Source organism: Rhinolophus sinicus, chromosome 13 (assembly GCF_057876585.1).
Source record: "Rhinolophus sinicus isolate RSI-liver-muscle chromosome 13, RSI-T2T, whole genome shotgun sequence".
In the NCBI taxonomy this organism is placed as follows: domain Eukaryota; kingdom Metazoa; phylum Chordata; class Mammalia; order Chiroptera; family Rhinolophidae; genus Rhinolophus; species Rhinolophus sinicus.
In genome coordinates, this window is record NC_142513.1 from 53,553,008 (window position 1) to 53,575,554 (window position 22,547).

Below are 22,547 nucleotides of genomic sequence, written 5' to 3' on the forward strand. Positions count from 1 at the left end.
GGGAAGGTAGAGTGTATCAGAAGTATTAGAGTGAGAAATGCACTTCAAGAGAAAGGAGAAAGAGTGGGGTTTTTCTCAAGATGCAGTTAGATAATACGATACACAGACTGAACCATGCTCCGTGCCTCTGGCCTCTTCTGATCCAACTGTAAGGAGATTTCTAGACATTTGGGTCTGAATAGGATTCTCCCCGGTTTCATAGTCCGTTCCACAGTTGCCAAGTAAACACTTTCTTAGAAAATTCCAGCTAAGTTGCAAGACATTTTAGTTGTCAAATTATTCACAGATCTTCACAAACACCCCTACGCCCCTAACAACACTACTTGACAAAGTCTCAATCTTGTGTCTTAGCGATGACATTTTCAAAATCTCTCTGGAGGGGCTGGTGTTTTGGAAATGATCTTTGGAACCCTCCCCAAAGTCTCTGTAAGTCCCGCAAACTAGGAAGTCAAACATGGCATTTCCTTAAGAGTACAACCACTTTCTCATCTGGAAAATGGGAATGACAATACTTAACTCACTGAAATGACACGCATGAATGCAGCTAAGGTATTGAAAGCACTAGCATAGCAGAACTCACTAGAATAGTAAGCTGCAGACAGAAGTAGAAAGAAAGTGGGAGACGGTGACTTGTGGCTTTGAGGCATTCCTCAATATCATTCCTACCGTATCCTTTTATTTCTGCAATTTTCATCAACGGTGCTATCTGCGTACGGAAACATTTGCCAGATGCTGCTATCCTTCTCCACTCCCCGCACCCCCGCTCGTCTTGTTTCAGACCACTCTAAATCTGCAACCTCAGAACTTCAAAAATGAAATCTTCTCTGAGTAAAGTAGGACTATGATGTAATAAAGGACGCCCGGAGGCTGGATCCAGGGAACCCTCTGTCCAACGCTCCCAGCCTTCCCCGGGATTAGTCACTTGGCTGTCTCACTGTGCAGCTAGTAATTCAGAGATAATCATGTTACCAAGATGCCATTTAATCTGTATTTGGCATATCTCAAGTTTTCATCTTCATTAATAGAGCCATCAAAGTTTCACCGGGCCTGACTGGTATTGGACACACTAGTGATTCACCCAGAGAAGAGGTTTGCAGTTTGCCTGGAGAGACTCTGCTTGCCAGATGGCAGCTGTTAATCTGCCTGCATCGGGGTGTGTGTGTGGGGGTGGGGGGGGGGCTAAGCGCGCCTGGCCCCTGGCCAACGGGGCTATCCCTCACCTCTGATTACACACCGCTGCTGACCCCAAGCTACCGTGTTTCCCTGAAAATAAGACCTAGCAGGACCATCAGCTCTAATGTGTCTTTTGGAGCAAAAATTAATATAAGACCCGGTCTGATATTATAGTAAAGTAAGACTGAGTCATATTAATTTTTGCTCTAAAAGACACATTAGAGCTGATGGTTTGGCTAGGTCTTATTTTCGGGGAAACACGGTAAGTCCTGGGCCCTTGTGGCAGGGTAGGGCCTCCACTCCCTCTGGGCTGGGGGAAGGGATGCTGGTGAAGGGAAGGGATGGTTTTCTGGCCTTACTGCGTCCCTGCTGCCTGTAGCGCAGGCCCTGGAATCAAAAGACCCCCATGGAAGTCAGGTAGTGGGTTCGGTGGAAGGGTGCAAACCTGGGAGTCAGAGAATTTCATAAAACTAAGCATCAAATGTACATCTTTGAGCCTCAGATTCTCCCGTGTACATGATAGGAACACAACAGTGTCATCATGGTAGGCGCCCCAGAGAAGAGTCGTGAGCAAGAAACAGGTGGAGCCCAATCCCACTGTCCCTGGGAGGTGAGGCCAGAGAAAGTCTCAGACAGGTACTGAGGGGGCGAGACGAGACCATGGTGACGACGAGGGGTCAGCACTGGGGGACACAGATTGTAAGACATCAGGAGACTTATGTGCAATGCCGTGCGGCAGTTGGAAGCAGTGTAGATAGATCATAAAATCCGTGCTGGGTGAAAGAGAAAGAAAGTGAAATAGAACAAAATCTGTGGACATACTCTGTGTTTCATGATGCGATATACAAATTCCAGGCTATCACCAAACCTGACAGCCTTCAAAGCCCAGGGGTCGGGGGAGGAAAATAGATGAAGGGAAATGGAACAAAAGGTGATACACAAATGAGCTGAAGGGCCTGGCACAAAATTATAATGATAGCATGTTATGAATAGAGGAGTATGAGTTGACGCAATGCTATTGCCCCTGGATCTAAAAAGATCTAAGGGAAAAAGGAAATATCAAGGAAAAAGTGATGGTCTCAATTAAAAAAAAATTCATAGGAACGGAGAGAATTTAATAAGAGCAATGCCTGTGGGGGGTTTAGGATTAGGGCATGAGGACATTCTCCCCTGGGTTGGTTGGCCCCTCGCTCTCTCTTTCTCTCTCTGAAAGAAGTCCAGAAGTCCTAGTTGGAAAAATAAGAGACTGGAATGAAGCAAAGTTGCCTGATATTCATTTGCTCCTATCTGAACGCTCCATCGCTACAGACCCTGGCTGCCTGAGGCACTTCCCTAATTTTTCCCAGTTCTCATTTTTTGTGACTTGTTCACTGGCGAGCTTTGCGAAGGTGTGGTGCCCATTCTTGTTGAACCAGTTGAGAATTTCCGGGATCCCCAACCCTTTGGCCCTGCAAATCAGTGTAGCTGCTCTGTCAATCAATGAGACCTTTGTGTGTAACAGGTCAGAGGGATATGACTGTGTGAGAAAGGGCCACGGGGGAACTCCCATCGTTTTTCTGGAATCTGAGAAAAAAATGGTAAGTGTGTAATGGGGCACGCTCTATAGTCTCCTTCTGCCAATTTACGAATTGAAAGATGAGTGTGGATTTATTGGAATGGTATAAGGAAGTGCCATGGCACGGATCATAATTTCCACCAGGTATAACGAAGCTGGGAGAGAAATAATTTCCCTCCCACGGAATAAGTTCCGTCATCCACGTAAGCCTTGCCTTCTTCAAAGCTCTGTGTTCATTTCCTTTCAATACAATCAATAATCTAAAAATGAGGATGGAATGATCTATAATCCACTTCCTTTATTGGGAGCTCAACTTTTGAGATAACATTGAAGATAAAAATGAGCAGGACACCTCTGGGCTAAGAGAGCCTAGCTAGTCTGGGTCACACTTCTATTTGTCACCAAACATCTCCTTCTCCTCTGCAGTCCTCGGGCTTCTTTCTCCCCTTCCTTCTCCTCCTTCTTGGTTGGCCAATTGGATGCCTTATGGCTCTGAGGGCTGTGATGACTTCAAGGATGGGTATACGATCCAGACTAAGCCAGCTCAAGGCTTCCCCGGGACTTGGGTGGGGGATAGAAAGAAAGAAGTGCTCTCCTTTCTTGAGTAGCCATATCTAATCCAATAACTTCCGGAGAAGAGAGCCTGACAAAGGAGGAAGCCAGCGAGAAGCAGAGCGGAGCAGAGCAGGAGTTACTGGGACATGGCCGAGATGCCACCATCGCAGTGCCTGCATCCAGCCGTGACCAAAGCCAAAGCTTCCTAGACGCGTCACTCACGTGAACTAATCAATTCCTCTTGGTTTTAGCTGGTTTCAGTTGACTTTTTGTCATTCATTTTAGAAGATGGCTTGAGCATAGAGTGAGATTTGGTGTCAACAGATAAATAGACCCAGAAGTTTTATAGAAAGTTGCTTTTGTGAGTATGACTCTATTGGACTCTTAAATTTACTATTAACAGAGACCATCACAGAAAGCGGATAGGAATTTAAAGAAATCTGTGAAAGAGCAAAGTAACGTCCTTGCATGGTGATTTTTTTGGCATGGTTCAGATATTACGAGACGTTGGAGTGTTCTATAGTCAGTGATTTCTGCATGATATTTACATAGAGAGAACTTTAAAAAGGTTACATTTCCTTTCTACTTTTATATTTACTTTGTGTTAAGGTTATAGGATCTTGTTGGCAATGTTGCAGATGCTATTTTTGTAAACTCCAACTCAGTGCAGTAGGATGGAAATTTTAAGCCACAGCAACAGTACATATATTTCACGTCCCTGTAACATTCAAGCTATAGTATGTCTGAGAGTCAGTGAAGGTTGCTTTTTGTAACCTCTGGAGCAGAAAAATCCAGAAATCTTTATAAATTTCAAAGATTTTTGTCTTTGCACTTACAAAAAGTAAGTGCACAAAGTATATCCACAAAATCAAATGCAGATATAATCTGCTTTAAGCACTTTTGGCAATATATCAACAATGCCTGTATTTTGATAAGGAAAAAAACACACCTTTTGGTCAACACAAGTTCTCTGCTGTGTGTTGCCGTCTCTGACATCTGTCTATCAAGCGGTGAGCTTGGGATGTAGGGCCACCTGGTCCCGTACAGGAAGGAAGAGAGAGATATACAACCTGGGACTTCTTTCCGATGCATTTTAGTTATGGTTGATTCTGACATAGCTCGTACACAATTTCACATAAAGGATTCTGTTTATATATTCTTTATTCCTCCTTTCTAAAAGGGGAAATTGTTATAGACTTATTTGAGTAGAATGGTCTGAGGGTATTAAAAAATCAAACAGAGGTGGTTTAGTTTGTGCTTCAGTGAGCTCTGTATTGGTTTCCTTTACAAAGATATTTGCTAGCAAAACAATTGTGTGTGTGTATGAGATTTTTTTTTTTTAACTCAATGTGCTTAGACATATATACTAGACTACAAGCACTTTGAAGGGTGGTGTATTTTTCGTTTTGTTAACCCTGTCACAGCTAGTGACAGAACTCACAAAGAAGGCTCTTGAGAAATCAAACACCAGTTTATACTCGTATAGACTTGACGCGCCTGAAGATGTCTGCCTGTGACTTTGTATGGTTCCTAAATCTATCTGGTGAGTGGACTTGGCAAGGCTTACAATCATTACTTCGCAGATGATGAATCTGAGCCTGAGAGAGAGCGAGTGATGGGGGTTCCCCTCCATGTCTTTCATCCACCCATTTCTTGCATCCCCCAGCTGGACGCCTTATGTGGAGTGGAGAACGTTACCATGCGAGGGAGGCAAGAAAAGGACTGATGACAAATGGTGTGTCTGAATTCACATGTCAGGTCAGTGACAGTTGATGAAAGTCTTCCTAGAGTCACAGGAGTTCTCCCATCACCACTGGCTCCTGACCTCCTGGGCTGGAGGGGGTGTCAAACTATGTTCAGCATAGCCATGAGGAGACCACGGTGGAATTGGCAGTGAGGTTGCCAAATGGATGGCAGTAGACCTGTGTCTCTGGCCTGAAAGTGAGCAGCCATTTTTCCTTAAGCTTCAGGTACCGCCCTTGTGTTGCTGGACCATCTTTACCTAACTTTTACCTGGTCCCGTTCACTGTAGACGGAGTTATCGCTCAGACAGGCAGCTGCATTGAGAAGGGGTCAGCCTCAAGGAGCATGACTCATGGAACACGTGCTACCTTGTATCTTTGGGTACAAGGATTTATGTAACAAAATGTTCTGGTCTCTCTGAGTTGTAGCTGAGAGGTGTAACATTCAACCAAGTCCCGCAGGCTAATTCTGGGACGGACAATGTAGCAATTTGGCTTGTCTCTTGTACGAGCTGATGTACACGTTTCACAAATGGTTTACTGAGCACGTATCACTCATAGATGTTGCTCAGAGAGTAGCTACTGAATGAATGAAAGAATAAATTGATAAATAAAGGATTGCCTTATTCCAAAGATTCCCCTTGACATTTCCTGACGTGTTTTTATTAAAAGAAGACCATGGCATGTGAGCCATGGAGACTTTTGTCGATGTCACAGGTGTTTGCCCAAAGTTGTGTCCTTTTCATGCTGAGGACAGCAAGACTCCCTGGGAGACCGTTCGTCACCTGTTTTATGGTTCTTACTTTCCTTAAAATAGTAATTAAGAAAACTAATGTGAGCTTTTCCTTGAGGGGCAGCCTTGTGTACCCCGGGTGGTGCACCCACTCCGACGAGAGTGGTACTCTGGATGATAAAAAGAGCCCACCTCTCTGAAACAGATGCTTCATTTGACGATGGAAATGGAGAAGCCAGATCCTGCAGGTGTGGGCTGGGCTGTGGAGAATCATTACAGCCTCGTCAGAGATGCGGATTTACTCTGCGTTTAATCAGCCACAGGCAGAGAAATGGCTTCAGTTCAGCTCGATGAGAGCCAGATCACAAAAGAAAGATAGATGGCCAGTGCGGTTCGTCACTACAAGCATACTGTCTTCATCTGAAGGAACAGTCTGGCACCCGTGCTCGTCAAGGAAGAGAGCACAGTCTGGTGAGCTCGGCGGGCCAGCCCGTTTAACCCTCAGCGCGCCCCTCAAGGAAAAGCTCTCATTTGCTTTCTTAATTACTATTTTAAGGAAAGTAAGAACCTTAAAACACATTACTCAATCATTTAAGAAGTTCCTGGCTTGGAATACGAGATGCTAAGGAAGGGCTTTTCATACCTGGAATGTCTGAATCTCCACCTATAGACAAGTACTGTAGCCAGTGAAGGAAGCGTGTTAGAAGGGCAGTCATTTTGCTGGTTGCTTTTCACACACGGTCGTGTTTGCAATTAACATGGAAACAGCCACATGGACAGACACTGTCCTGTCTACTCCTGTGAATACCTGCTGTAAGCTCACCTGTGGGCTCTTGTGTTCAGTGGCTCGGTCCTCTGCTCCCCTGTGGTCCAGCAGAACGGTGGAGGATGGAACGTGGAATCTCAGGGCAGCCGCACACAGCGTCTTGATCACCTAAAAATGCCAGAAAAGGGGTTTGCAGTTTGGGTGGGAGCAGTAGCCTGTATCTGCATTCAGCGTCCTCGCCGACCCCCCCTCATCTGAAGTGAAAGTGGATAACGAACGGTTTGGGTGCTTACAAACAAGTGATGCCTTAGTACCATTTGGTACGTGTCACATCCACGTTTTCGGTCTATCCCCTCCGCCTTAACAAGGAGAGCTATGCAGCCCTCCAGAAGTTCTATTTTCCAGATGTGCTCAGACAACATCCAGCGACCCAGTGTACCTCTGAGAGGTGTAGACAGGTGTGCTTCCGGGGAGCCCGGCTGAGTGAGACCCTGCGAGTCGCTCAGTGGCTTAGTCCTGGATAATCTCCCATGAACGTGGTATCGACTCTTACTTTACCCAGGGGCACGTTGACTATGGTTCTAAGAACACGATATGCTAAGCACTCCCGAGGTGCAGAAGAAACTTAAGAAGCTTAACTATGGCTGCGGAAATGTTATCATCCGCTATCGGGCAATGGCAGGCAGTCTACAGCCACAGATCTGGGCTTCAGCAGATGACGACAACCCAGGAGAAGAGTGTGGTCTTAGAGTGTTTCAGTGCCAGCGAGTCACGGGAAAGGAGTGTGTGAGCACAAAACCTGAACCCCTGTCCTGCGCTTTTTGGGCCAAACATGATGAAAACCAAAGCGCAATCGCAGAGATGACAGCAGAGAGGCCTGCTCACGTTTGGTACGGAGCCTCACGGGGAAGCAATAACCCTGAAAGAAGGGGAAGCCGACATTCGTTTTGTTCTTGGCACATGGGCAGCAAATACCAGAGTAGTTCCTGGGATCAGAAGCCAGCGCTGGCCTGAAACCATGTTGCCTTATATTCAGTCACACGAAAAGAGCCACGCTCATTGGGCATTAGGCGACATGTCAACATCTGGCAGGAATGTAGGATAAATCGTCCACAGCACATCTGCTACGTGTAGACGCGTTCAGTGGAATGGGTTCCCCCCCCACCCCAACCTCCAAAGGAAGCCACATGCCAAAGCTTTGATGTGAAAAGTACTTAACATTCTCCAGTGTGTCAATCACCCCGTGGCCGCCAGTGCAAAAGGAACAACCTTGCTGGCATGACTTCCACGCTTGCTCACGGGTACCAGCTAGCTGCAGTCACCCTGCTGAGGTCCTTTACACATGAAAGGGAAAGTGAGTACGTGGGAGAGGCCCTGATGCTCTTGCCTGCTGGTGGCCTGCTGTTTACCAACCCTTCACAGAGCAGACTCTGGCATGGGGCAACACGTCGCCAGCTAACAGATGAGTTTGGGAACAGATGCCCCTTCATCGGTTGGAAGGCTTGGCCAGCACTGACAGGCTTGTCTAGCCTGGACCCCGGTAAAGAAGCACCCTTTCCACCTCCACGGCAGCCTGGCTGCCCACTGGGGCTAAGATGACCCCCACACACATCGCTCTGAAAACTTGGGGTCTGGAACACTAAGGCTGCCCAGTTTGAGCCAGTTGTCATGGCGGGTGCTTTTGTGATTCCTGCAACCGATCTGCTCGGAGAGTGAGAAACATGAATTCCATCACCCTTATCTTAACATTCTTAACCGTCCATGTTGTTCTAGGTCATCAAATTAGCAACTTCCTCTCATTTCAAATCCACTGACAGTTTGGGGCGGTTTGAGTTGAGTGGGTTGGACAAGGGGAAATAGGCGATTTCCTCTGCCTCTTGTAGAGCTAATCTCTCACCCAGATACTTGTAAAGCATCTCTTTCAACAGCAGTCTTTATTCCTGGTTTAGCAGCACAAGTGTAAAGTGTAAAGAAAAAGTTTCTTCTTTACAATGCTCCAACTCAAAGTCCAAATGATAGATGACTTCCTGGTCCTGAAGAAGACACTTAAGCACTTGCATTTCTGTCAACAATGTATCCCAGTTGGAGCACGACGGTTCAGCTCTCATGTAAGGATGGGGCACGCAGGCCCTGTGGGTGCCGACACAAATGTCTGGCATCTCTTCAAGGGCCGGGTGAGAAGAAGGACCTGGAAAGAATGTTACCAGCCAGAAACATTATTTTTTATGTCCCCCTACTTGATATTTGGGGGGCTTCTCTTGTGTCTGCACAAATTTCCTCTGTTCTTACAAGTCCGATTTGGGTCTGCTGAGAACAACTTTATTAGCGTGGGCTTTAGAGATTTGCTTCGTCTACTCTGGTGGCCCCAACAAAGGGCACCTCTGGTTTTTCATCTTTGCATTCCTTTGTGATGTGTCAACCCCTCCTGGTCCCCAGAAACTCCCACCATGTCTGCCCACCAAATAGCTATTTGGTCAAGTTGACCTGGAATCTAGAATGTACCCACAGTTTCGCCTATTCCAAGCCCCCTCCCTTCCCGTAAGGAAAATATTTGCTTCATGTTACGTGTTTTGTTCAGGGGCAGTAGTGATTTGAATAATCCTGTGACAGGTTTTCCAGCTGGCAGGTCTTTGGAGGACTGAGACATGCTTCTTTCCTGGGTGCCTCTCATGGGAACAATTAGAATCAGAAGAGATTGGTGCTTCTCTCCTGGATTCATAGTAAGCAAGCGGAGTCCAGGCGCCCAGAATTCTCCCCCATGTGGACTCCTCCTAGAAGGTGGAACCATTCTAAGTCTAAAGAGGAATCGCCGTCACTCAGAAAACTTCTATCAGCTTCTTTCTGGGCTGTGTGAACGTAAGACTCATCTCAGGAACGTGTTATGAGCAAATTCATGCCTCACCACAAAGAAACAGCTGTGTATCGCCGCAGTCACTAACTTTTGAAAGATGTTAAAGGAAGGTATTTATTTCACGCCAGTCACTTCAGCTCCAGCTTCCCCTTCAAGTTTTAATATCATGGTGTCTCCTGCTGGTCCTGTAAGTGCTACCTTGTTTCTCTGATGAGAGCGGGGAAAACCAGGCCCAGTAATTTACGGCTCCTATTAAGAGGGGTTGGCTGGACGCGCGGACAATATGTCAATAATTATTTCTGGTGCGGCTCTCACGGCAGAGGAAGTGCAGTCGAATGGCTTATTTTAACGGAAGACAGATACGCCTGACCTGGGTTTTATGACAGATGTCAAGTATATCGAATGTGTCGTGAAGCACATCGCCTTATTGGCAAAGAAATGAAAGACCTCCACGAAGATGGATGGGAAGCTTTCCTCAAGGGGTTTCCTGTCTCTTGGTGTAGGGAAGGCCGTGAACTTGAAGAAGGGCCAGTGAGCAGGCAAGAGTGAGACTGGGGTGAGCAGTGCAAACTCCTGCCTGTCCCTGAGACTTGGAAACAAAAGTCCCCAAACCCTGGAGGGCTGATGGGAGAGTGAGGGGTGGGGTGGGGCAGCAGGGTGGGGACTAGATGATGTGAACGAGCCCACATTGAGGGCCTCCTTGCTGTGACACCCTCGGTGCCTCCTGGACCTGCTCACAAATGTGCTTCTCCAGCCTTCCTCCCTGAGTTCAGTTCAATGAATACTTCCGGAGGGTCCTCCTTGTGCTGAATCCCACGGGTTCCTGCTCCAACCAGATCCCTCCACCTTCCTTCTTCTGGGTCCCTCTACCTTGGGAGGACACGCGATCTTGGGGTCACTTATTAGCTGCTGGGTGGCTGGGGTAAGTCGATTTACTTCTGGCTCATTTTCTTCCGCTGGAAAAAGGGGACTCGGACTCGTGCTCACAGAGGTGAGAAGACTCGATGCTTGGAAAGAGGCTAGAAGTACGAAGGGGGAAGTGATGGCCACCCCCTCTGGTCACCTTGTCTCTTGTAAGGACTGCTTTTCACGCCATTTCTATCCACCCTCCGTGAACATCTTTCATTAGGTTACAAACTCCTTGTATCCCTAGGCGCTGAGCTTCTTCTGTCAAATCAGCTTATCCGGAAACAGATGAATTCCAGAAGGTACCGTTCCTCCAGGTGTAACCAGCACCGGGTGTTTGGCTTGGTGGCAGAACAAGCTGGATTTCAGCTGTCCCTTCTGCTGGGCACCCTCGGGTTGGGTGCCACCTGTACAGCTGTCTGTGGACGCCCCACTGGCACCTCACACGGTGCTTGGCTCAACGTACCTACTACATGAATGTTTGAAACTCAATGATTACAGTTGCTGTTAGGCCTAGGATAATGGCATTGCGTTTTTCAAAGAGATTACTTTTGTCACTGGAAACACTTAATGGATGAATTGTGGATAAAATGTAAAAAGTCACCATAACAGTATCCATTTGTCCTCTTAACATGATTCTTCCTCTGGGCCAATCATGGAAAAAAATCCAGTATTTCACTCCTTCTGGGTTCGCTGGACGTAAACTGTGAGGGTTGTTTTTGTTTGTTGGTGACCGGGGCCCGTGAACCACAGAGAATCAAGAGTAGCACGAATTAAGAGGAAAGGGTGAAGAAACTGAGGTGACACAAATAATTAAAGAACATGTGTGTGTTTACACATATGGGGCTCCCTAAGCTGAGGTAAGGGGGATGAAATAGAGAAATTGAAACAGCTTTCAGGGAAAGTTAATTGTGACACAGACTATTTATTGGTTTAACTATTGTTTTCCTTTGGCTTTTTCTGTAAAGATGCTTTAGATGCTAAAGTAAAATCCTTAATACGAGGTGGAAGAGGCACAGTCTCCGTTTTGCATTCTTATTTCGTCTCATTCTGTGGTAGCGCCATGAAGAGAAATGTTAAGACTACAGGTCTTTCTTGCTTTTTCCCTCCTGATGTGCTGGGCTTTTGACCATGACTCCCCCTAAGGGGACAGTCTGTGGAAAGGGAACTGGGATGGGAACTCTTTTCATAGGTTTCCCCTTCCAAGCCTGTGTTCAAGGTGGTTCAACACTTTCTCTGCGGTGGAGAAAACTCACGGCTCTCTAGAAGGAAGAAACCTGGATCCAGTTTCATGCAAAAGACATGGAAAATGGATCTGAAAAAGGCACTGCTGCTGAGTATGCAAAGGCACTCACTGCATTAGTGACATCCCAAGGAAAAGAGTGAGCCACTTGCAGACATCCAGCTCTTAGGCGGGCTTGAAGTATCAAAGGAAGAATGATTTTGAGATTGAATTTAGAACATGTAGAATCTGTCACAGGGCCGAAGGAAGAGCAAATGGCTTTTCAGCCACAAGCACATCCCACAATTTCATATTCTCATTTCTTCATTCGAATATTTTTTTTTTGGCCCCCTTGCTCCTTTTATTTCCGTTCGAATTTGTATTAAATTCGTTACAGGCTCTTAAGGGAGAGAGGTTCTCAAGGGTTTAATTGAGGTTGAAGATGCTATGAATAAAAAAAGGTGTGTGTGTAGGGGGTGGGGTGGGGAGGGGGTTGGAATTCACTGTTGCTTCACTGAACCAAACTCTGGCTCCTCTCAATATACCCTTCTCCTCCAGGAAACTCTAAGTCTCCAAGCCCTTGATTAACTTCATCTTTGGGAATAATGTTTTAATTTTTTTCCATCGTCATCATGCAAATTGATCATGATAATCTCTGGAAAGGAAAATAAGGGAACCAGTGGCCTCATTAACTGCAGTGCCAGGGGGCCCCACGTTCCTAAGCACCGGCACCCTTAGCCTGCAGTGGCCCAGACCTTTTGTGCGTGACTTGGTCCAGCCCCCAGTGACAGCTGTGGCCTGTTCCTTGCCCAGCTTGTGTAAATTGTCTCATGCGTTTTGCTCCCTTCCAAGAGAATGGAAGCTCACAAAGGAAACACTGGCTTTCTGTGCCATTCGAAGCAGTATGTCTAACTCGCCTATGACAGAACCATTCTATTGATGCGCGTGTCCTACCAGAACCTTATTTTACAGACATTGAGTTCTCACATTGCTAAACTTTGGACAATAAATTGAGTCCGTCAGCATTAAAATGTACGGCTCACCCACATCATTTTGAATGCTGTTCTGTTGAATTAGCAGGGCTTTTTAAAGAGTGTGTTTTAATTTTAATTTAACATAGAGAATGGCAGAGACAAATGGATCTGTCCAAAACATACTTAGTAACAGATTTCTGAGTTGGTTATTAATTTCATGTAAGTGGTTCCTCTTTTTATTTTTATAAACTGTAAAATTCAGGAGAAAGCAGAATCGAATCACTTTTACTGATTGCCTGCGATGTGCCAAGCAAGGTGTCACATGTCTGCAAACGCTGCCTCATTCATCCTCATCTTCCAGATGAGGAAAAGGGATGCGAAGAGGTTGACAGAGCTTGGCCAGCTGGAAAGTGGCAGAGTCTTTTACAGGTCGGCTTCATCATTAAAGAAAGACTTGACGCAACTCTTTGAAAATTAACTTCTTCCCAGCCACGCAGAGCTAGAGTAATTCTCGGTGGACCTTGCCCTACTAGGGAGAAGTAAGAAAGCCTCTATAACGCGAGGGCCACTGAGTTCCATGAACCTCTGGCTGAGGACAGCCACTCCATGGGCGTCCGCCACCAAACCCTGTGCTCACTAGCGTCTTCCACTGATTAACTATGTCCGCGGCTGAAAAACATCTCTCTTCCTCTTTGGGGGAAGACGGACCTCTTCTAGTGAGGTACAGATGCGGGAGGTACACTCATGAAGTTGCGGGAGGCAGGAATAACCAAACGGCCAGATGGATTCACAGATCGAATCTTGTCCCTCAACACAGAGCAGGCCACACATGGCTCTCCCTCTGGGAAAATACCTTGATCTCAGCTGCAGTGAGGATGGGTTACAGGTTCTTTAAAGCCACGTTGACTTCTCTTGGGAAATGTTATAATAAATATGCACTGAAACCTCCTACCGTGTTTCCCCGAAAATAAGACCTAACTGGACCATCAGCTCTAATGTGTCTTTTGGAGCAAAAATTAATATAAGACCAAGTATTATATTATATTATATTATATTATATTATATTATATTATACTATAAGACTCGGTCTTATAGTAAAATAAGACTGGGTCTTATATTAATTTTTGCTCCAAAAGATGCATTAGATCTCATTGTCCGGCTAGGTCTTATTTTCGGGAAGCATGGTATCTGTGAGATATTGAATTCAAATGCAATAAAAGATACCTTCAGGCAACGTTTGTTGAGTGTCTGCTCCCTTCTGGGGATGGGGCTACGTGCTCCAGATACAAAGATAAAAGGGCCTAGTCGTCTTGGAGAGAAGGTGAACTTCAGAACAAATGTGGGCAAGGTTTGAAAGATGGCTCACAGCTAAGCAAGCACAAGAACAACTGGAGCCAGGCTTCAGGGAGGAGTAACACTTGAGCTGGGTCTTCAAGTTATTAGTAAGAGTTCTTCAGGGTGACAGGCTGGGGAACATACATTCTATTTGAAAGAAACCTCACATTTCACTTGAGAGTATGTGATCGCCTTGGCAATGGCCACAAACATGGTACCACTGGGGTAGGAAGGTGGTGCTTATTGGAGCAGAGCTGACACTGTAGTTAATTTAGCTGGTAGGATGGTATTTTCTCAAACCGTGCTTAGGAGAACACTCGTGTTCACTGGTATTGTCTGGGAAAATGGGGGGTTTAAGGGCAAATCAAATGTGGGGAACGCTGGGCTAGGCTGTTACATGGGGTCCTTTCCTGTAGGACTTCTCAGAGCATCTAACATGCCACTCTGTGTTATAAATTTCAAAGAGCTTGTCTTAAACCCATTTGTCTTTCCCTTTCCACAGTTTTTAACAGGGTCCTATGGATCTCACACTGGAAAATACTGCTTTAGGGTAGAGGCAGCTGCCAAAAGTCTTTCAGAAGGGAATGGTTTCTATTTCAGAAAGAAACTCTGGGCACCTGGGAAGAAGAATGCCAGTGGTAAAAGACCAGATGCAAGGCTGTTAAATTCTGGGCAGGAAAGAAATAAGGATCAGAATTAAGGCACTGAACATATAAAGGAGGGAATGGAATGGGAAGGTACTTAGCAGGTGAGATGGCTACTCTATGACCTTATGGAGGATGAATGAGAAAAAAGAGAGGGTGACGTCTGCATTTCTAATTGGGATGCTTGACAGTAAAGAGAAATGTTGGGTAGAAGATGAGAAAATTAATTGACTTTGGGACATGATATAATTGAGGTAGATGTAAGACCTATAGATACAGCTGGTCAACTCAGCCAGCAGTTGGAGATACATTGTCTAGTATTTTTTTTTTTCTAGCAGTGTCTTGGGGTTGCTGACCATAAACGTATAGAAATGCAAGTTATAGAGAGCTGTGTTTACTAGAAAGCTGAATACAAATGATTTGTTACCTGTATTTATTGAGATACTGATATGTCCCTAGCACAGCAACAGCGCATAAGGAAAAAGCAAGCAAACAAAAATAGAAATAAATAAACAAATAAATAAGAGAAGATACAACCTTTGCCCAAGGAGCTTATTACCTTAAGCTTACAGAAATATTCCAAGCGGTCATATCACCTGTCATATGTTAGGATCCTGCGTCTTCTACTTGCTAGACAATCTTGGGCAAGCTATCTAACTCTTTAAAGTTTGGGTTTTCTCATTTGTAGAATATTATTGGTAGAATAACTCCTGATTAAGGAATTGTGAGGATTAGCTAGGGTTAAACAAAAATGTATTTACTGTATTTTGAATGTATAAAATAAATTTCTTTAGGAAATAATGTGTGCATTGTAATCTATTTAATAAATTTTACCATTACTTTATTTGATTTCCAGTTAATACGAAATAATAACCTGTTTATTTGAATTGCAAAAATGAAGCTGGTTTGAATTAAAGAAGTGTGAAAAATTCTTTGGTTGGCAAAATACATAACACTTTCATCAATTAAAAATAGGTAAAATGTGTTAAAAATAATGAAAAGTTCATGCTTTAATTGAACTGGCTTTTTCATGAGCTTATATTTTTATGAAGCTTAATGAAAGAAAAACTGAAATGGTACCCATTATGAAATCTGTGTTAATTGTTATTATTCCCATAAAGTTCACATGATTACAGAAAATTTTGCAATTATGCCAACTAGAAATGTACAGTACCTGCCTTTCATTTTCTCTGGATTTATTTTTGGTAATAAAGACCAATATTCACCTTGGCAAACAGAGCATTTGCTAAATTGAAAACTTCCTTTAACACACCAGAAACTTTTAACATAAGGTTGCCAAAATCGCAAGTTATTTCTGTCGGTCTGACAAAACTGTCTTTGTTCTTTCTGGCTTCGTCGAGAGCAAGACTGCGCCTTCACTTGCTGTTATTCCAAGACTATCATAATCTTAAATATCGTTGTGCTAGAAGGCACTGCAATATTAATTAAAAATATAGTCTAATTATTTACCCTAGTTGGTTCATACAAACCTCTACAGTATAATCAGTGGACCCCCTAAGGAGTTTCACAGTATTTTGGAGCGAAATAGGAAGGTTTGTTACTAACTTACTCTTGGCTCACGAGTGTAATGAAGTATAACCTACAATTCACCTCTAGGTCACTAGATCAAATATAACTTATCTGGGCAATGTCCAAAGGTATGTGTTCATGTTGACTGACTACTGTTAGGCAGTGTACACAGATGAATGGAACTTAAAATTTACCCCCAGGCATCTCGGAGAACATTCTGGGTGTTTCTGGAGACCGAGGGAAAGCAGAGGATGGCCGAATTGGTCATTCATTTTTAGACAGTTCTCAACACACCATGAACCAGACCTCAGAAGGCTGGGCTGGGTCCGGAGACAATCTCTTCCCACTTCTGCCCTAAGGTAGCCTAGAGTTGCACAGAATTATGTTTTCGCTGTGAGACGTATGGTGTGGTGACACTTAGGTGTGCCTGGGGCTGAGTCATCAGGGGAGACTGCTGTCTAGAATCAAAGCAGAGAAATATTTCCAGGCCCAGCACCGTGCACATATCTGTCTTTAACTCCTTATATCTTTGCGCTTTATCTGGCATTTTTTAATAAGGGAGAAATTTCTTCCAGAAGGAGCCTCAAAGGACCCACTGGTTTCCTCCACAGACAGCGGCAGTAACAAAACTCACTTAATGGCATAAAATGTCCAAATCTCACCTCACCCCCATTCAAATCAGTGTCTACGAGCCCTACTCAGTTTGATGCAGCAGATTGGCTGGCCTGAGAAAGAAGGCAACCGCACGAGCACCCACAGAAAGTGGTAAAAACAGTTTGGGCAATGGGAAACACGAGTGAAAATGAGATACGACTCTGGATGTTGAAACTCTTTAGAAGCCAGGGTGGCTGACCTGTACATTCACTGAGGGACATCATGGAAGATGAGAAGAAAAATGGTAGCTGGGGCCACACATGGGAGGCCTTGGGTACCTTGAATAGTCTTTGGAAACAGATACACAAATGGTGGTGTAGTCTAACCTGCATAAGCAATTCAACTGGAAGGTCTCAATTCCTCCAGAGTCCGAGGTGGGGACAGGTACGTGGAATTCCGTGACTGAATTCCACCTGAAATTCTGGCTGCGGAAAGCAAAGAATTCAGAGTAGAAATAGACTAACTCTTGTTTCGTAATTCAACAGGTGTTAGCAGCGGGGAAGGTAAGTCCAGATGCTACAGGTGTACGTGACAGAGATAGTGGATGCTGCCTCCCAGGGAAGATCTGTGAATAGGAAAAAGGATAAAGGCATCCAAGATGGCGGTGTTTGGGTTTCTGCCTGCTGAGAAGTGACAAATAGGGTCCTTGGCAGCTGAGGCTCTGACTCACAGAAACATGAGAACTCACGTGAGATAGCAAGTCAAACAGAAAGAGTTATATATGCACTCAGAAGGTTCTGTTTTATAATGTGTTAATCTTGGTATTGGGGGACTGTTCTGGAGGTCGGTTGAGTCCACTGGAAAGCATTCCAAAACACACCACGTCTGTTCCAGAGGGTCAGCCGTCTGTCCATCTATTCACTTAGCAATGTTTGTGGAGCCCCTACTATGTGCTGCTCACCAGGAGAAGCAAAACCAGGTGCGTCCTTGACCTCATGGACCTTACAGTCCAGTGAAATGTCCAAGGAGGGAAGGCACTTGCTGTCCCACCGGGAGACCGATGGGAGGCGTGGGGGCCAGTCACACAGGGGCAATATTTCATTTTTAATATTAAGAGGAATGAGGCCACTGACGTCGGCAGATGGTATGATCAGTTAGCTTCTAGGGCTTGCCTTTCAGATCCTCACAGGGTTCTCTAGATGCCCCATTTCTCCCTACTGCCTATGGCCATGGCGTTTTCTAACAACCTCACAAAACGAATGAGGGCACAAGAGCTATTGTGATGAGAAATGGGAAAGGATGAAGACACTCTTTTTCTAGTTGAGTTTGGACCCTCACAACCTTGCAGCTGGACCACATTGGTTGTCCTGGGTCTGAGGCTTCCCTCTGCTGCCAGAAGACTCTTTTCCAATAACTGGTCATGTCATATCCTGTCTGGAAGCTCACCAGCTCTCCGGTCGGTGACCACAGAGCTTCTTAACAGAGCAACCAGGCCCTCCAGGAAACAGCCCCTGTCAAGCTTCCCTATGCTGTCGCCCAGGATTTTTGCACAATAGCACCTCCGAAACTGCTTCCACAGAATGCCAGTGTGAGGAGATGTTATCAGGTGCTCTGTGAAAAACCAAACAAGCAAAAAAAAAAAAAACACAAATGGGGTAGGGGAGGTGGTGCACTAGTCAAATAAATTGATAACACAAACCCAGCGGCATATTATTACTACTATTGCTACTACTACTTCTGTTACTAGTACCACTACAAAAAAAACCCTCCCTTTTATTGTTATGGGGACTGTACATGTCCAAAATTCCGGGACATTCACTTTTTTTTTTTTTAAATTTTCATTACAGTCAACACTACTATACTAGTTTCAGGTGTACAGCATAGTGGTTAGACATTTATTTATTTATTTATTTATTTATTTATTTATTTATTTATTTATTTGGGGAAGGGGAACAGGACTTTCTTGGGGAACAGTGTGTACTTCCAGGACTTTTTTTCCAAATCAAGTTGTTGTCCTTTCAATCTTAGTTGTGGAGGGTGCAGCTCAGCTCCAGGTCCAGTTGCCATTGCTAGTTGCAGGGGGTGCAGCCCACCATCCCTTATGGGAGTCGAACCGGCAACCTTGTGGTTGAGAGCCCACTGGCCCATGTGGGAATCGAACCGGCAGCCTTCGGAGTTAGGAGCATGGAGCTCCAACTGCCTGAGTCACTGACATTCACATTTTTTGAATATTATGATATTGTGGCATCTAAAAAGGCTGCCTTCCTTTCTGCAAGGCAGAGAAGGTACGTTAGATACACCCCTTGCCTAGCAAGGGATGGTCTGCCTCCAGAGGTGAAGGACCCGTGGCTGTAACAGCTGTGCTTTCTGGATTTTCGGCTCCACCCAGATCTGCATAGTAAATTCCATCAGCAAACAAGGAATTAGTCCACTGCCTCTGATTTCTGGTTCAATATGAGTGCTGTGAGTTGTGTGAAGAGGTGCTTGGTCCCTGCTTGTGGCTGACGTGACCACCTGGCCTACGTGGTCTGGACATCAATGGACATGCAGCTAAAAGTTACTGGCTGGGCAGAATCACCACTTTCGTGGTTAGGTTTCACTTGAATCTTGACATGTGATTGTCTAGGATAGGGTAATTTGGCAAAATAAAATGTCAAAAGCCCTTTTATAGTTTCTATAATAACTACATGTGAATTTAAAAAAAGGAGGACTATACATGCATATATATTTTTTCATGTTACTATTCAAGCATCAGATGTTATGGAGTACCCACTATGTGCTAACCAGTTATAGGTAGTTGTGATGCAAAAGTACACAGAAGAGAAACATCCCTCTCGTTATGGGGCTTGCTCCTGGCTGGAGAAGACAGAGAACAAACACTACGCAGATGAATGTAGAATGTGCCAAGTGGTGCTCTGTGCTACGAGAAAAGCAAAGCAGAGTCCGGGGGCTGGGGTGTTAGGGACATCTGGGGAGCCCTCTGGGTTAGGATGACAAGTGAGCAAAGGTGTGAAGGAAACGTGAGAAGGTCATAACCCTAGGAACTCTGAAAAGGAGAAGGACCCTGTGACCTAATAGGCAAGAGAAGAAAGCCGAGGTAAGAGAAAATACACGACTTGAAGCTAGGGAAAGAAACAGGCCCGATTTTCTGGCCAAGTCAACAAGTCAGTATTTCGTGTGCAAGGGAATTGGGGCGCCGTCAGTGGGCTTTAAGGCGAGGCCCTGCATTTCAGTTTTTGAAAGATCCACTGTGGAGGGGAGGATGGGTTGAGGAGGGTAAAGGGGCTATGGAGAGATGGGTTGGGGGCTATGGTAATAGAGAGGGTACGAACGGGATGACGGCGAGCAAAAGGAACAGAAAGAGAGAGGCGCCCAGAAGCAGACTTGCTGCAGAAGACGCTCACTCGGGTCAGTTCTGGGAGTTCATGAGACACCCCCTCCTCTCCATGTGGCGAAGGGAGCAGCAAGTGTCATTTCCAGGCCTGTAGTGCAAGAGAGAGACAGAGTTTTAAGCTGGTGGCTGGTGACTGGCGCCATCGTGGGAGTGGAAGGGGACAATTAGGAAGCTCCTTGGAGGGAGAAAGGAAAGAAGAGGACCAAGGATAGAGCTGCAAGAGAACAGGAGAACTAAGGACGGGACGAGTAGCCAGCAGGTTGGCCGGGACACGGCCTGGAGCCTGGGTCACTGCATACTCGCCGCGCAGGAAACAGTATGGTGGTCAAGGCTTCATGCCTGCAGCCACCGGACCTGGCTTTGAACCCCAATTCCAGCACTCAAACTTGCGTGACCCTACGTACACAACTTAGCCTTTCTAAGCCTGGCAGTGCTGTGGGGAGGAATCAGAAGCCATGCTGTATGTCAGATCGTGCGCACAGTGGCTGCCTTGTAGGGCATAATCAATAAGCAGTGACAGCAGAAGATTTGGGGAGGTACAAAGGGGCGGAAGGCAAACACAGATGGGGACAGAGGTGCATTCTGTCCAGACGTTCAGCTGGGAGCCGTGGGGCAGCAGCGTCTCGGCTCGCTCGCTAGCCCCCCTGAATAGGAGCTGCTGTAACCTTACACAGCCCAGAGCCGGCGTGCCCGCAGGTAATGTAATGAAAGGCCTTTTCCTCCCTTCAGGACGGGTGCTCAACTGATACAATTTAGAGTCTCAAATTCCAGCCGCTTAATTGTTTGTTCTACATACAAGTTAGCCCTGTTCAGAACACCTGTGGACTAAGTTCTTTTGATGCACTAAAGCCTGTCTTTTATTAAGCTCTTTGCGAGCAGTCAAAATAAGACCAACCGTCCATGTGTCGCGGAATATGCACGTGGACATAAAACACGCTGGCGTGAGGACGGCCGGGTAAGTGCTCAAAAGAGCAAATGAATGTTGGGGCTCTGGAGATTTACGGGATCCATGCGGCCAGCGTTAGATATAAAATAAAATTAAATATTATATATATATGTATATGTAGGTATATATACAGAAACCTGTCTACACACACCTAAAATTCCCTATTGTACGTGAGGTTGAGCCGTGTTGAATCGATAAAAAATGGTTTAGAACGGATGGCTTTCGGCAGCTGGTTACGCTTTCAATCTTCCATAAAGAAGTGAAAATTAATTTGAATATGTTGATGCTGCTTCCTGGTGATAATATTCCTAATAAATATCCACTGGAAAAATTCTCTGGCCCATCTCTGTGGCAGAGAGGTCAAGGATATTAACGGCAATACACAACTACAAAACGCAATTCAGTCAATTACTTTAATTAAATCGACAACTATTTTATGTCTTCTCATTTATACAGTAAACTCATAGTGGGGGAGAGGGGATCATTTTTATCTGGCTCCTTGTCGAGTTTGAAGAGATGGTCTCAGGTGGTGTTTTAACATTTGTAGCCCTTCTATCCTTGTGGAACATTGAAGGTAATTATGGGCCGTACAAGTAACAAGTAACGCTGCTGTTGCTATAAGGGGAAAAGAAAAACGGCGATTTCCTTCTGCATGCAGTGTTATGGAGGAGAGCTTTTCCATCACAGATGCTAATGTTATATTTACAGACTGGGTCATATGGGACAGAGCCCACATTCCAGGGTGAATGGTAGGAACGTCTACATTTCAGTGAATCCTCTTTAATGGGATTGTTTAGGCTCAGAAGAAAAAGAACACAGCTGCCTGAAGTTCTCACTGCCACACAAGTTCAAGTGCTTACAATTCAGTCGTTAAAAGGATACAAACTGCTTTTTAAAGTCAATTGTGGTGTCATACAAAACTTTGTATCCCTTATGCGTTTATGCTGTTAAACTTGGAGCATAGAAGGGTGAGTGTTATAAAAATGAGTCAGTCAATTAATCAACAACTCACTCAGTCTTTCAACAAATAGCTATTTAGGGCCTACTATGTGCCAAGTAGCATTGGCCATCTCCAAATCGTGCTGTGAATGACACAGACAAAATCTGATCCCTACACTCAAGGGGTTTACAGTTTAGTTTGAAGGAAGTGAGAAGACAAACAAGTAAATAGAAGCCTATGAAAAGAAATAAACAAAAACAAAGGATGATGCTAGAGTAACTGATTTTTCCAAGTTTGCCCAATGTGTCCTGGGTGTAGCATGGAAAGCCCTGCATTCCAGGAAACCCCTCGGTTCCAGGTAAACTGGGATGATTGGCCACTCCAGTTATGGTAAAGAGCGTGACTAAGAGGGGGTATTTTTTGGGTGGGTGGTCGGGGAAGTACTCCCTGGGGAGGGGACACTTCAGTTGAGACAAGAATGATGGCAAAGAGATGTCTTCACAAATCTGGGGAACCATCAGGATAAGACTCGTTCCCTCCTGGATATGTTCCAGAAAGGGTTTTGTGCTTTGAGAACATGAATAAACATTTATGGAGTGTTTTCCATGGGCCAGACAATGTAAATGTTTCATCTCATTTAATTCTTACAACCCGTGTGGTAGGCATTAGTATTCCCCTTTTGTGAGT

General features: G+C 45.2%; 1 protein-coding gene and 1 long non-coding RNA gene across 6 annotated transcripts in view; one reads left to right on the plus strand and one right to left on the minus strand.

Moving 5' to 3' along the window:
- The window catches only part of LOC141568278 (uncharacterized), a 77,779-nt gene extending 67,766 nt beyond the window's left edge, over window positions 1-10,013 (plus strand). For 2 of the 4 annotated variants that reach the window (XR_016018255.1, XR_012491395.2), the window contains one exon: window positions 4,950-5,058. This is a non-coding gene — a long non-coding RNA (uncharacterized LOC141568278). Of the gene's footprint in view, window positions 1-4,949; window positions 5,059-9,134 lie in introns of those variants that run through there. The other 2 variants (XR_016018254.1, XR_012491394.2) reach the window with 2 other exon arrangements.
- The window catches only part of LOC109444957 (uncharacterized), a 665,687-nt gene that overhangs the window by 43,691 nt on the left and 599,449 nt on the right, over window positions 1-22,547 (minus strand). The window contains exon 8 of one of the 2 annotated variants that reach the window (XM_019726756.3): window positions 6,582-6,692. In XM_019726756.3, coding sequence (XP_019582315.3) covers window positions 6,582-6,692 — 111 coding nt within the window. Of the gene's footprint in view, window positions 1-6,470; window positions 6,693-22,547 lie in introns of those variants that run through there. The other variant, XM_088789330.1, reaches the window with a different exon arrangement.